At 38.5% G+C, this 16,318-nt stretch overlaps 1 protein-coding gene across 1 annotated transcript in view; it reads right to left on the bottom strand.

The window, feature by feature from the left end:
• DNAH6 (dynein axonemal heavy chain 6) overlaps nucleotides 1-16,318 on the bottom strand; it is a 302,643-nt gene that overhangs the window by 72,095 nt on the left and 214,230 nt on the right. The window contains exons 61-62 of the mRNA XM_064268785.1: nucleotides 13,069-13,302; nucleotides 2,335-2,470 (exon numbers count right to left, since the gene is read on the bottom strand). Of these exons, the coding sequence (XP_064124855.1) occupies nucleotides 2,335-2,470; nucleotides 13,069-13,302 (370 nt within the window). The remainder of the gene's footprint in view (nucleotides 1-2,334; nucleotides 2,471-13,068; nucleotides 13,303-16,318) is intronic.

Below are 16,318 nucleotides of genomic sequence, written 5' to 3'. Positions count from 1 at the left end.
AAAGAACTCATTGCATTTGGCAAATCTGCTGCAAAAGAACTCTTTAAAGTGTTAAAAAGCAAAGATGTCACTTTAAGGACTAAGGTGTGCCTGACCTAAGCCATACTGTTTTCAATCACCTCATATGCATGACAAAGCTGGACAATGAATAAGGAAGACCGAAGAAGAATTGATGCCTTTGAATTATGGTGTTGATGAAGAATGTTGTATTTACCCTGGACTGTCAGAAGAACGAACAAGTCTGTCTTGGAAGAAGTACAGCCAGAATGTTCCTTGGAAGCGAGGATGGTGAGACTTCATCTCATATATTTTGGACATGTTATCAGGAGGGACCAGTCCCTGGAGACATCATGTTTGGTTAGGTAAAGGGTTAGTGAAAAAGAGGAAGACCCTGGACAAGACGGATTGACACAGTGGCTGCAACAAAGGGCTCAAACATAGCAACAATTTTGAGGATGGTGCAGGATCGGGCATATTTCATTCTGTTGTACATAGGATCGCTGTGAGTTGGAACTGACTCGGCTGTACCTAACAACAACAGCCTTTATTAAAAAATCAAATGAGTGTATTAGAACCCTAGTAGTGTTGGTCCACATAGACTTTAAATGGCCACACTTACTGGGTATATTCAGTTAAATAGATATTCATGTTCTAAGTATAAGGTTAATCACTAAATGAATAGAAATAGAACACAGAACTTCAAATCAATAGAGGGGGAAATAACAAAAATAAGAATGTAGACAATTCACCTGAAGTCAAGAAAGAAGGAAAAAAAAAAAAAAAAGAAAGTCTGGGAAAAAAAAATCTCCACAAAATAAGATGATAGAAGTCTAAACAGGTTAGGGTTTCTCAACCTTGGTCCTATTGGCATTTTGGACCAAGTAATTATTTGTTGTGGGAAGCTCTCCTAAGCACTGGAGGATGCTAAATAGCATCCCTGGCCCTACCCGCTGGATGCCAGTGACTTCGCCCCAGTTCACCAAATCTGTCTCCAGAAATTTCCAAATTTCCCACAGGGGACAAAATCTTCCCCATTTGAGAACCACTGAAATATATCAACAATCATAATAAACATAATTGGATTGAACCTTTCCTGTTAAAAAGGAGAGACTATCAGACTGCTCAAAACAACAAAAAAATCCCACTAATGATGTACCAAAACATGATGACACAAAACGTTGAAGATAAAGCATGTAGAAATACATAGAGGGGGAATGCTAACCCTGGTTAAGCGTTTTGCTGCTAACCAAAATGTCAACAGTTTGAATCTACCAGCAGCAACTTGGAAACCCTATGGGGCATTTCTTCTACTCTGTCCTATAGGGTGACAATGTGTCAGAATTGACTTGATGGCAATGGTTTTTTTAAAAAAAATAACAATATTAATATTAGAAAATAGATTTTATAGCAAAAAGAATTTTCAGTGTAGAAAGAAATATTATTTGATAATAAAAAGAAAAATTTACAGAAAGATAATAATCTTAAACCTAAATGTACATAATAACCCAGTTTCACAAGATATACAAAGGGAAAAATCCCAGAATACAAAGAGAAATTGCCAACCATACTGTTACATCTTAATATACCTCTCTTAGAAATGACAGGTCAAGTGTATAAAACATTAGTAAAATAAACATAATTAATAAGTTTGAGCTAAAAGTTGCATATAGAACCTTGAGTTAAAAAAATAAACACATGGAACATTTTACATAAACTGAACGTGCACTAGCTGGCAAAGAACATCTAAACAAATTACGAAGCATCCATTTCATGCAAACCGTGAATGTAATTAATATAACTAAATTATAAACAATAAACTTTTAGAACAGAAAGGGCTACATACTGAAACTTGGGAGGAAAAAATTAATTTGGAATGTTATAACTCAGAGCAGTAGCTACCTCTGGGAAAGGGAGAAGGGATGGTGGGAAGGAACATGAGGAGATTCTGGGATGCCAGTGCTTGTCTGTTTCTTGATTTAGGTGGTGGTTAGATAAATGTATCCGGATTTGGATAATTAATCAAATTGTACAACTTGAATTTGTGCACTTTTCTGTTATATGTTATCCTTCAAAAAAAAGTTAAAAAAGATGCAGGTCAAGCTGTACTTAGAGATAAACTTATAGCCTTAAAATGGATATAATAATAGACATGAAATATTGAAAATTCATGGGTGAAGCATTAAAGGAAGAATCAGAAAACACAGTTTTTTAGTAATTAAATTTTCTTTGAAAGATACTGATATAGGAGAAGAGGTCAAAATAAATGAGGCATTAAAGTTAGGATTCAAGAGGCTGTTTATGACCCCTTGCAGCAAATTCTTTTTGTCATTTTACCTATGCGTATGGAAATTGGATGTAGCAATAGATATTGTGTAATTCCTTTAAAAACTGGAAATGATTCTTCAAGGTCACAGCATGTGAACCATGTGACAGTAAGTAGCCAGGGAGCTTCAGGCTTAGGAGGACGTTCCTATTAGAAGACAGAAAGCAATAATAATAATTCAGAAAGACAACCATGAAATACATTTTCATTTTGTCTGAGTGAGAAAATCAATCTCTAATTAAAAAAAAAAAAACACCAATGCCCTTGAGTTGATTCCGACTAATAACAACCCTCTAGCAATCCTATAGGACAGAGTAGAACTGCCCCACGGGTTTTCCAAGGCTGTAAATCTTGACGGAAGCGGACTGCCATATTTTTCTCCCTCGGAGCGGCTGGTGGGCTTGAACCTCTGACCTTTCAGTTAGCAGCTGAACTCTTAACCATTGCGTCACCAGATCTCCTTTCAATCTCTAATAGCATGTTACAAATAACCATTTACCTAGGGCAAGTAATAAAAAAATGGTGAAACAGAAATGGTTTTGAATCAATCCTGACCCTTGCACAGAAGTGTAGCTGATGGAACTTTTTCAGGGTGACATTACAGAAAGCAAATTTGACCTGATGATCCCTCTTGGGGTTAAGGATTTCATTTCTTCTAGAAAACTGCAGTCTCCAAATCAGATCCCCAGATTTTCTAACCCGAGGAGGTGGAGAATGCCGAGTAGTGGAGCAGTGTGAGTAGGAAGGCTGATGGCAATCTCAGCCCGGCTGGGACGAATACATGTCTAATCGTTTCAGACAGGCCTAGAATGTTCTGGGAAGTCATATTATGCTAGATGTTAATATTTCATGATGCGCTTATATGTGGATTAACAGTTTAAAAAAGACGGAGAAACAGTTGTGATTGTAGACTGAAACTAGTTCTTTGAGAAATATTGTGAATATTTGATTGAGGCCTTGGGCTGCATTTTCAAAAAATAGCTTTATGGAGATACAATTAACGTATTATGCAATCCGCACATTTAAAGTGTATAATCTAATGGACTTAAGTATAGTCACAGATATGTGCAATCATCAACACCTCAAGTTTAGAACATTTCATCACCTCAAAAAGAAATTGTCCCTTTAGCTATCACGTCCTCATCCCTGTAATCCTGCTGAGGCATCCACTAACCTACTTTTTGTCTCTACAGATTTGCCTTAATACTACAGATATTTCACATAAATGAAATCATATAATATGTGGTCTTTTGTGGCTGGCTTATTTCACTTAGCCTAAGGTTTTCAAGGGTTATCCACATTGTGGTATGCATCAGTACTTCAGGCCTTTTTATGATGAAATAATATTCCATTGTATGGCTATACCACTTTTTATTTATTTATTCATCCCTTGATGGACATTTTTCTTTCCACTTTTTGGCTATTATGAATAATACTACTATGAACATTTGTGTACATATTTTTGTTGGATATATGTTTTCATTTCTCTTGGATATATACCTAGGAGCAGAATTGCTGGGTCATATCGACGGCACTGGGTTATGGTAATTCTAGGATTAATTGTTTGAGGAACTGCCAGATTGTTTTCCAAAGCAGCTGCGTCATTTTACATTTCCCCTACCAGTGAATGAGGTTTCTGATTTCTCAGAGGAGTTTCCTCTGAGCGTTTCCAGCTTGCTGCTTGACCTACAGATTTTGGGCTCGTCAGCCCCCGTAATCATGTGAGCTAATCCCTTGAAGTAAATCTCTCTCCCTCTCTATGTATATGTGTATCTTACTGGTTCTGTTTCTCTAGAGAATTCTGACTATTCATCTGTTGATGGAAATTTAGGTTGTTTCCATCATTTGGCTACTGTGAATAGTGCTGCAACGAACACTGGTGTACAGGTATTTACGTTCCTGCTTTCAATTCTTTTGTGTATACACCTAGGAGTGGAATTGTTGGATCACATGGTAATTATATGTTCAAATTTGGGGGAACTTCCAAGCTGTCTTCCACAGAGGCAGTACCATTTTACAATCCCACCCGGCAATGGGTGAGGGTTCCAGTTTCTCCACATCCTTGCCAACACCTGTTGTTTTCTCTCTTTTTTTTTTTTTGATCATAGCCACCTTGGAGTAAAGCATTGTCTTATGTGGTTTTGCTTTGCATTTCCCTAATGACTAATGACATTGAGCATCTTTTCGTGTTCTTGTTGGGCGTTTGTATTTCTTCTTTGGTGAAATGTTTATTCAAGTCTTTGTTCATTTTTTGATTGGGTTGTCTTTTTGTCATTACGTTGTAAGAGTTCTTTATGTATTCTGGATATTAAACCTTTATCAGATATATAATTTTTTCCCCAATCTATAGGTTATCTCTTTACGTCATTGATAATGCCCTTTGAAGAACAAACATCTTAAATTTTGATGAAGTCCCATTTATCTACTTAGTCTTTTGTGCTTCTGGTGTCACATCTAAGAACCCATGGTTAAATACTAGGTCTTGAAGCTTTACTTCTATGTTTCTTCTAAAAATTTTATGGCTTTAGTTCTTAAACTTATGTCCTTGATTCATTTTGAATTAATTTTTGTATACAGTGTGGAGTATAGGTCCAGCTTTATTCTTTTGCATGTGGAAATCCAGTTGCCCTAGGCACCACATTTATTAAAGAGACTATTCTTTGCCCATTGAATAGACATAGCACGCTTGTTGAAAACCAATTGACTATGTACGTATGGGTTTATTTCTGGACTCTCAAAATTGTTTTCCATTGGCTTGTATGTTTATCTTTATACCAGTTGTTGTTATCAGTTGCTGAAGAGTTGATTTCAACTCATGGTGACACCAAGTGTGGAGAGTAGAACTGCTCCAGAGGGTTTTCAAGGCCGTGACCTTTCAGAAGCAGATCACCAGGCCTGTCTTCTGAGGCACCTCTGTGTGGGTTTGAACCATCAATCTTCTGGCCTATCATTATACTAGTACCAGGCTGTTCTGAAAGTGTAGCTTTATGGTGTGTTTTGAGATAAGGAAGTATGAGTCCTCATACTTGGTTCTCTTTTTTCAAGATTGCTCTGGCTATTTGGGAGCTTTTGCACTTCAATATAAATTTGATGGCTAGCTTTTCCATTTCTGTAAAAAGAAGAATGCTGAACTTTTGATAAGGATTGCATCAAATCTATAAATTGCTTTGCATAGTATTGACATCTTAACAACAGTAAGTCCTCCAATCCATGAACATGAATGTTCTTCCATTTATTTAGGTCTTTTTTTGCACAATAATTTTTAGTTTTCGGTGTTCAAATCTTTCACTTCCTTGGCTAAATTTATTCCTAGGTGTTTTATTATTTTAGATGCTATTTTCAATGAACTGCTTCCTTAATTTCTCTTTTCAGCATTCTCACTGATGATGTATGAAACCAAACTGATTTTTGTGTGTTGACGTTGTGTCCTGACACTTTGCTGAATTCATTTATTAGCTCTGGTGGCTTTCTTGTGGGTTCTCTGGGATTTTCTATATATAGGATCATTTCGTCTGAGAAGAAGGACAGTTTGAACCTCTTCTATCTCAATTTGTATACCTTTTATTACTTTTTCTTGCCTAATTGCTGTGGTTAGGACTTCCAGTACAACACTGAAAAGCACTGGTAAGAGTGGTCATCCTTGTTCCTGATCTTAAGGCAAAAGCTCTCAGTCTTTATTGAGTATGTTAGCTGTGGGCTTTTCATAAATGCTCTTTATCAGGCTAAGAAATTTCCCTTCTAGTCCTAGCTTGTTGGATTTTTTTTTTTTATCATGCAAGGATGTTAGGTTTTGTCAAATGCCTCCTCTGCATCGATTGACATAATTGTGTGGCTTTTTTTCCCCCTTTGTTCTATTAATATGGTGTATTACATTGATTGATTTTCTAATGTTGAACCACCCTTGCATTCTTAGGACAAATTCTACTGATCATGTTATGTAATCTTTTAAATATGTTTTTGGATTCAGCTTGCTAGTATTTTATTGAGGATTTTGCATGTATATTCATAAGGGATATTAATCTGTAGTTTTCTTGTTGTGTCTTTGTCTGCCTTTGTTATCAAAATGAGTAGAATGAGTTAGGAAGTATTCCCTCCTCTTCTATTTTTTGGAAAATTTAAGAAGGATTAGAGTCACTTCTCCTATAAATGTCTGGTAAAATTCCCCAGTCCTGGACTTTTCTTTGTTGGGAGGTTTTTGATTACTGATTCAATCTCTCCTATTTCTTCTTGAGTCAAGTTGGAAATTTATGTATTTCTAGGAATTTGTGCATTTCACTTTGATTTTCCAATTTGTTCGTATACAATTGTTAATTATATTCTCTGATGATCCTTTTTATTTCTGTAGGATCATTTGTAATGTACTTTGATTATTGATCTGAGATATTTACATCTTCTGTCTTTGTCAGTCTTGATAGAGGTTCTTCAATTTTATTAATCTTTTAAAAAAACAACTTCTAGTTTCATTGATTCTCTATTCTGTATTTCACTTATCTCTGCTCTGATCTTTGTATTTTCCTGCCTTTTGGTAGCTTTGGTCTTAGTTTACCCTTCTTTTTCTAGTTTTTCAAGTTGTAGAGTTAGGTTATTGATTTTAGATCTTTGCTCTTTTTTAATGTAGGTGTTTGCCGGTATGAATTTCTCTTTGCTGTGTCCCATAAGTTTTGGTATGTTGTGCTTTCATTTATGTTTGACTCTAAGTATTTTCCAATTTCTTCCCTTCTTTCTTTCTGGACTCATTAGTTATTTAACAGTATGTTGTTTAATTTCCACATGTTTGTGTTATTTTCCCTCTGTTATTAATTTATAATTTCACTTCATTGTGGTTGGAGAAGACACTTTTTATTATTTCCATCTTTTTAAATTTACTGAGACTTGCTTTGTAACCCAACACATGATCTATCCTAGAGAATGATCTACGTGTATTGGAGAAGAATGTATATTGTGCTGTTGTTGGGTGGAGTGTTCTATATATCGCTGGTAGGTCTAGTTGGCTTATAGTGTCATTCAGGTCCTCTATTTCCTTATTGATCTTCTTTCTAGATGTTCTACCCGTTATTGAAAGTAGTATGTTTAAGTATTCAACTATTATTGTAGAGCTTTCTATTGCTCCCTTCAATTCTGTGAATGCTTTATATATTTGTAACTCTAATGTTAGGTGCATTGTTATATCTTCTCAATGAGTCGACCCTTTCATCATTATATAATGTTCTTCTTTGTTATAACAGATTTTGACTTCAAGGTCTATTTTGCCAGATATTAAAACTGCTAGCCAGCTGTCTTTTGATTATTATTTATATGAAATATTTTCCCCATTCTTTCACTTTCAACCTATTTTTGTCCTTGGGTCTAAGATGTATCTCTTATATGTTAGACAACACATAGCTGGGGCTCATTTCTTTTTTTTTTTTTAAATTGATTCTGCCTTTCTCTGCCTTTTGATTGGAGCATTTAGTTCATTTACATTTATGGTAATTAACAATAAAGAAGGACTTCTGTCATTTTTAAAATTCCTTTAATTTGTGTCTTATGCCTTCTTTGTCCCTACTTCCTCCAATACTGCCAATCTTTGTGTATATATGTATTTTTCAATTTTTTTGTAGTGAACAATTTTGATTCCCTTCTCTTTTCTTTTTCTTTATATATATCTAAAGGTATTTTCTTTGTGGTTACCATGATAATTACATTCAACACCTTACATTTGTACCAACCTGGTTTAAATAAATGCCAACTTAACTTCAGTAACATAAAAATAACTCTATACCTAAACCACTCCTTCCTTGCTCCATGTTTATGTTGTTGTTATCCCCATTACACCTTTATATGGCATGTGACCTGTAACATGAATTTATGTTCTTTTCTATGCATTTGTCACCATAAAGCACGAAAGACATAACATTTGGAATTATCAAGAAAAAACACCTTAAGATTTGCCTTTATACTTGCCCATGCAATTACCTTTATTAGAGAGCTTTCTTTCTGTGTTTGGCTTTGAGTTACTTTCTAGTGTCCTTTATTTCTCATCTGAAGTTCTCTAAAGGACTCTAAAGGGGTATGTCTAATGGTTATGAACTCTCTCAACTTTTATTTATCTGGGAATGTCTTAATTTCACCCTCATTTCTGAAGGACAGTTTTGTTGGGTATAATATTCTTAGTTGACAGTTCTTTTCTTTCAGCACCTTAAATATATCATTTTATGGTCTTTTGGCTAAGGTTTCTGAGATGAAATCCACACTTAATCTTATTGGAGATCCTTTGTATTTGACTATTCTCTTGCTGCTTTCAGGATTCTCTCTTTATCTTTAGTTTTTGAGAGCTTGATTATTATGTGTCTTAGTGTTTTTTTTTTTTTTTTTTTTTAGTGTAGATCTCTTTGGGTTTATCTTACTTTGAGTTCATTGTTGTTCTTGGATTTGCAGTTCATGTCCTTTGTCAGATTTGGAAACTTTGCCATTATTTCTTCAAATATTGTTCCTCTCCTTTTCTGTCATCTTCTTCTGGGATTCGTATGATGCATATGTTAATTCGCTTAATGATGTCCCACATTTCCATCAGGCTGTGCTCAGAAGTCTTGAGCCTTCCCTCTTGGTGTTCCTCAGTCTCCATAATTTCTTATCCTCTAGACTGCTGATTCTTTCTTCTGCCAGATCATATCTGTTGTTAAATCCTTCCAATATGTTTTTTATTTTAGATATTTTGTCTTTCAGGTCCAGAATATCTGTTAGGTTTCTTTTTATAGTATTGATCTCTTTTTTTTATACTCATGATTTGTACATGCATCGTTTTCCTGATTTCCTTTAGTACTTTGTGTTTTCCTTTAGTTCTTTTAACTTTTTTTTGTTGTTGTATTTTTCCAATCTGTTCATTATTTGGGTTTTCATAATACCATTTCTTTTCTTTCATCTTGTTCACTTCAGTGGATCACCGTTCCCTTACTTTGTGTGCCTTGAGTTTTTTTTTGTTGAAGCCAATATGTTAGAATTTTACATGGTGTTAGCTTTCTGGAAACCCTGTTGGCATAGTGGTTAAGTGCTACAGCTGCTTACCAAGAGGTCAGCAGTTCAAATCCACCAGGTGGTCCTTGGAAACTCTATGGGGCAGTTCTACTCTGTCCTACAGGGTCACTATGAGTTGGAATCAACTCGACGGCAGTGGGTTTGGTTTGGGTTTTTGGGTTAGCTTTCTCAGTTCCCCTGATTATATGATGCTTTCAACAGTGATAATTGCTGCAAGAAACTTTTAGGCAGGCATAGCCTTTAGACTTTGCTTACTGCTCCCTCTCTCTCCCTGTGATATCTCCAGTTCAGGCCAGACCCAGGTGTTAGTCTTTTAGTGTCTCCTAAACAGGTCTGAAAAAACACACTTATCAATTCACCCTCAGGGGGACACAGACTACAGGCTTAGGTTACCGCTCCCTTACCCACTCTGTGAGGGCTCTGTTTCTGGCAAGACCACAGTTTTGTCTTCCCAGCTACCGCCAGACCAGTCAGAGTATACACCCTGAACGGTTTACTAGCAAGATCTACTCTATTTCTTTTGGTGTCAGAGATCTGGGCCACTCCTAGTACACAGAAGAGCTGTGGGTTGACTAGGGCTGTAGTTATGGCTCTACTGTAGCTGTCTGTCTGCCATGCCAGGAACAGGACTGGTGGGCACACCCTGAACAGCGCTCCAGGGAGATCTGTCTTATTTGTCTCAGAGACAGAGGTCATGGCCCTCCCTAGTGCACAGGAGAGCCGTCTATTGGCTGGGGGTGTGGGAGAGGCTGAGGAGTGCTGATGTAGCTGTCCACTGCCAGAGTAGGAGGGGGAGGGGTGAGGATGATTGAAGAAGTGCCTTTTCACTGTATGAGGTTTGTTCTTGTCTTTATTCAGTTTGTAGTTCCTTGTCAAGGTCCTTTGCCTACCATTTCAGAATTTTTACAGGGCTAAATATGGACTTCTAGTTGCTTTTCTTGGTGTTCTTGTGGGAAGGTCAAGATTTTAGACCTGCTCATGCTGTCATCTTCCCAATAGTCCCAAATACTCTTAGAGTTGCTAGTCTCCATAGGCATTTCTAAACATCTAATATACAAATCTTAATTGATTTGATATATTTTGAGTTCTGATAAGAATCTGCAAAATAAACCACTGGCTTCTGTATAAATTTTAATGAATATTTTAAATAATGGATGTCAAGAAAAATCTTCTGGGTGTGATATTACTCTTTCTTACTTTTTTTTGGATTCTTAGCATTCAGAAAAAATACTTTAAAAGATCATCACTTTAAAACATTAATTATATAGACTGGATACAGTCAATGAGAATAGCCTGGAGACCTCAATCTGCAGAAATTGCAAATTTCACTTTGCCCACATTTAACATAAACTGGAAGGTACTGGAGCCATTGTGTGTCAGTTCCAAATGCCTTCCATGTGTCCCTGAACTCATTTCTTTGATAGTATCCTGAAACTCCTACTTCTGCTCACACCAGCCAGTCCCCAGTTTCAGCCTTCACCCCTGTCCGCTTGTGGCTTTTGCTGTAGTTGCCACCTTCTGGAAATTTATGCTTTGTTATCTGGATTTTCTTTATCTGGTGCCCCAATGAACATTCCAGATTCCATGGGGTATGTATCTCTTCCTCTCCCTCGCTCTGGAACCTGGACACTCCCCATTTCCTCTAGACCCTCCCCGGGGCCCTTTGTGTCACACCATCTCCCTGCATTACATCGTCTTGCCACAGGTATTTGAAACTCAGTGCATACTTTTCCACAGAAAAATTTTTTATACATGGTGTTGGTTTCTTACATCAAAACAGAAAATCTCATTTAGACCATAATGTGGCCAAGAAAAAAAAAATGTAGCATTTGTGATGAAATGGAAAATACCACTATTAAAATGCTGGTAACTAAATAAAATAATTAGGTAAAATACAGCCTCAGATACATCTTTAAAAAAATCAGTCAACCATGAAACCAGAACTGGTTACCATTACCGAACATTTTGATCAAAGATTCTATAGAAGAATCCTGATTAAAAGGGGGAAAATGGAAAACAGAATTTAAAATTCTCATGGGCTCCAAACTTTCTGGAGCCATGAGGGCCAGATGAACTTCTGAAACTACTGCCCTGAGATAATCTTCAAAATTTAAACCAAAAATATCCCCTGAAGTCTTCTTAAAAACAAATAATAGTTTAGCTTAACTAGTAAAAAATGGGTGCCTTGAGTATTTTTTTTTTTTTTTTGAGCATTATGCTTTTTTAAGAACTATCTGTATGGGATTCTTAGCGACTCAAAAGATTAAAGAGGAACCTTAGGGGGCAGTGAGTTTATGTTAATGGGGGAGGAACAACTCAGAAAAGGAGGGTAAGAATGGTTGTGAAACTTGAAGAATGGAATCAATGTGACTGAATTGTACATGGAGAAGTTGTTGAATTGGAGTGTGTTGTGCTGTGTATATTCTCAACAACAATAATAAAATAAAAAAGTCAGTAAGCAAAAAAACAAAATGAAACAAAAATCAGTCAACACTCATTTACATTTCCCTGTAGTAGAGGAAAAGAAAGTTTGAAAATTATTTCTGGGCAACTTTAAGTTTCAAGTTTGATGGTTTTAAAACATTTAAAATTTATTTCAAAATAAGATGCTCACGAGAAGCAGTAGGTTGTACTGGACTAGGCGTAGGCTTTGGAAGCTTAGAAATAGGTCTGAATCACACTCTGTCACGCGCTGGTTATGTGATTCTATGATCACTGGTTAGGTTACCATGACAAGTTACTTAACCTCTCTGTGCCTCATCTATCTCACATGTAGACTAGGGATAAAAGTAGGAACTCACCTAAGAGAAATATTGAGGGGAATAAAAGGGTTAATATACATAAAACACTTAGCAAGTCCTACATTAAGTGTTACCCTGTTTATAAGGTTAAGATAGCATTAAGTAAGAATGAATAGAATATGTGTGGATGCCAGATAGAGGCAGGCAGAGGGGGGTAGACTGAAAGGATCATCTGATGGAGAAGCTTTGTCTAGACTTGTCCTAGGAGCATGTGGTGCTGAGAGTGAAACAGAGGCGCCAAGTTCAACTTCCCAGCGATAAGCAGAGGCTCGAAATACTCCCAAACAGGTGCAGCTGTCAGGTTTGAAAGGGCTAAGGGCAGGGCTTGAGACTGGCAGGACAGAGCCAAGAATTTAGAGTGGGACTGAGATGGAATTACAGGCAAGGGCTGGGGGGATTGTGGTATGTGAGAGAATTAGGCCAGTTTAAGGAGTTGGAGCAGGAAAGATAAAAAGATGAACACGAAGAAGGGACCTGTAGCAGAATTTGTATTACAGGATTATAGAAAGTGGCAATCAAGTTATTACTTCCCATGTTTTATAATGAGTGATGTCTGCAGGCAAGAGAGGGCTGTGATGTCAAAAACAGTATTGCCAAGTCTGAATCACAAGGCACTATAAACACCTTCTGTCAGATTTTAACTCTTCGTATCTGTAAGATAGTCATTTTTTCAAAATATGTTCACATCTACTACTCGAAGGGTACTCATGGCATCCCTTTTCTACAGTTGAAGAAATGGTGTGTAATGAGGTCAAAAGTTACCAATGTTACACAGCTGGCTGGAGCAGAGCTGAGCTATTCCCTGGGCTTCCTGACCCCCAGCTCCCTCTCCCCTGGGCCACACAGCCGCCAGAGTCCCTGAGGAGCACTGGCTGGTGCGTGTGGAGTCTATCTAGCATGGCATTCACCACCTAAATGTGAAACAAGTACCTTTTCTAGTCCTGCAGAACCTCGGAGAAAGAAATTCCATTCAGCATCAGTTAGACTTCCTTGCTGACGCATAATCTCAACACAGAGCATAAAGCTGTAGATGAGTTTATGTTGTTCAAAAAGTCCTCTTGAAACGTTGACATAAGCAGTCAGGAGAGTTTGCTCCAGTAGTATTTCCAGGCGCTTCTCTAGATTGCTTGACTTTTCAGAAGTTTCAATTGTTGTATTGAACAACTGTGTGAAAGAGAGCTCTATTAAAGTTTCGATTTAACTCATTCTCTGTGGAGAAAAGAAAATCTCTGTTGCTCTCCTTCCTCCATCCAAATTCAATGAGTAAATAGCAACCCAGGAGGTGAATACTGTACTATGAAAAGTGTAGAATCCATCTCAAATTAATACATGATATTTATTTATTTTCTGCACCTCTTTCTCTCTCCATCTGGAATGTGAACCCTGGACTAGCATTTTTCAGAAACGTGACAATGCCAAAGTCCTGATAGTATGCAAAATGTGTCATCTTTACGTGAGACAGGAAACATTGAAAAGGGGAGATAAGCTGGTATCACCAGTTTTTTCACATGCTCAGAAAAGGGTTTGACAAGCCCTTCCTTCTGGGGTGAGAGAGGTAAGGACAAGGTAAGTCATGGACTCCTCTTGGCACTTCCCCAAGATAATGCCTAGGGAGTGGGAAGAATGTGCTGGACTTTTCTTAGAAATGTAAGAGAAACTGATTTTAGAGGAGACTTCCACTCTGCTTCCTACTTGGGAATTTTGAGAGCATGCTCTTCCCCACTGGTGCCCCACGCTGCAAGGGCATGGGGAAGGCAGGAGAGATGGCGGTATTGAGGGCTTAGGTATGAGAGGGTCAGAGGCAGCCCTACTCATTTCCTGCAACTTTCAAGTACGTGCAGGAAGAACAAAAAATTCACAGCCTTAGGCTGCATGAGGAAGCTGAGCAGAGGCTGAACTCCTGGGCTGCCTGGAGGTCCTGGGGCAAGGGAATCTTGAGCAGAGACTGAAGGGTTAGTCCCACCGGGGGACTAGAGGGGCACATGGCTGCAGTCCCGGAGGATCCACAGCACAAGGAGGCAAAGAAGGCAGATGAGGTAGTGTCTGTCTAATTTCTGGGTCACCTGGAGAGGAACCAAAACACATATAGAGAGCAGACAGATCAAAACAGACTAGAAGCTAGAACCGGCTGAGGACCACGGCAGATCAGGGCCAAGAGTGTACTCCACTCTTCCCTAAAAATACCGTACTGCAGTTGTGCAGGGCTCCCCGTGACCCGCCCCTCCTGCCAACTGGATGGAGTACACAGGGAGGGAAAATAGCCTGACTGTGTCAGTGGCTCCTTACCAAAAGATAGGCCTCCATTTACAAAATCAAAACGTCTTGGAGGGTGCATACAATGATTTTAGAGAATTGGGAAATCCCTCGTTAATGCTTCTGCAGGTTTGGTTGACAAAGGCTATTGGATTTGTTATTTTAACACACTCAGTAGACAAGAGGATTAAGATTTCTTTAACAACCTGACAAGAAGCAGAGAGGTGGAAGCTCAGTGAAGATGTAATAAGTTTGGTGCCAAAATAAAACACAGCAAATCTGAAAACATACTAAATGCTTTCAGCATAGATCCCAGGTGGGCTTGGTAGAGGGTGTCTTGGCTATGGCTGCCACCTGCAAATATGGATGGGTCTCTGGTTTCCCTTTCAAACAGGGCTTTGATGATTCATCCTACATTCCTTTCTCTCTCAGCCCAGGATATTGTTTTTAAAACCGTATTTACTTTTATTTCCTGTAGGGGCTTTTAAAACTTCAAAAGGTATGAATCCCCACACACCCCGGATAAAAAAGTGTTATCATTGTCATTTAGGTGGTATTAAAGGGTTAACTGGAAACCCTGGTGGCGTAGTGGTTAAGAGCTACAGGTGCCAACCAAAAGGTCAGCAGTTCAAATCCACTAGGGGCTCCTTGGAAACCCTATGGGGCAGTTCTGCTCTGTCCTATAAGGTCATTAAGAGTCGGAATTGACTCGATGGCAATGGGTTTGTTTGTTTGTTTGTTTTTTTAAAGGGCTAACTAATCCTTACTTTGCTTGGCTTATTCTCCATCAACTAAAGGAAGAGAGCAGGGATGTGAGAATGGCAAACCCTTGCCTTTAGGAATTGAAGGTGAACCCCAGAACTGACAGTTTGAAAAGGTAGCCAAGGCAAATGCCATCTTGCTGAAGGAGAGCCCAGGCATATCTAAACAGCATGACAGTTCTCTCAGTTTCCCATTTCCATTCTCTCCCGTAACTCCTGTTGCTGCTAGAGTACTAAATAAGTGTACTAAATGAGAACTCTAGAGGGAAAACCAAGCTTGCCCGAGCGTCATAAGATTGCTTGGAATATCATAGGAGTTTACGTTAACAGTTCTCTTATGGAGAGATGAAAACAGACTTCATTCATGAAACGTTCATGAAGTGTTATACGGTGCTGGGCACCATGGAGAACACAGGGTGGGTGGAGCTTCATTTCTGCTTTTGGGAGGTCAGACTGCAGCAGGAGAGAGAAGCCCACCACCCAAGGCAATGTGATATAAGTGCCATATGAAGCATATCAAATTTGTTGGATTAAAGACTGCTGCACATCCTTCGTTACTCCTCCTATTGAGAAATGGAGTCTAATTCCTCTCCTCTTGAATCTGGACTAGGCTTAGTGAATTTATTGACCAGTAGAACGCTGCAGAAGTAACGCTGAATGACACCCAAGGCTTGGTTGGAATAAGCCTTGCAGCTTCCGCCTTGGTTTCTTAGAACACTTGCTTTTGGGGGACTCTCTCATGGAATCCAGTTGCTAGGCTGTGAGAAGCCCAAGTCACATAGAAAGGCCACTGTAGGCTCTATGGTTGACAGCTGAGCCATGTGAGTGAGACATCTTGGAGGTCCAGCCCAGCTGAGCTTCCAAATGCCTGTAGCCCATCAATAGGCTTCACTGGAGAAGGCAGCATTTAAGCTAGGAGGGAGGACAATCTAAACAGAGGGAGAGCCCTAAACATAAAAGCCTCCAGTGAGTCCAGTGGATGTAAATGCAGCAATTAACAGAGGAAAAATGGGAAATGTGGCTGGACAGATAGAACAGGGACAGCTTGGATGTAGCTCTGAACTCTGACCTCCAGACCACCTAGTCTGAACTGTGTTTGATGAGCAATATCTGTGAAAATCTATTTAGGTGCCCAGGGATGTGGAACAGTGTTTCCCTAATAGCGG

The sequence above is a fragment of the Loxodonta africana genome, chromosome 15, assembly GCF_030014295.1.
Source record: "Loxodonta africana isolate mLoxAfr1 chromosome 15, mLoxAfr1.hap2, whole genome shotgun sequence".
Taxonomy (NCBI): domain Eukaryota; kingdom Metazoa; phylum Chordata; class Mammalia; order Proboscidea; family Elephantidae; genus Loxodonta; species Loxodonta africana.
This window is presented reverse-complemented; position numbering and strand designations above follow the sequence as displayed.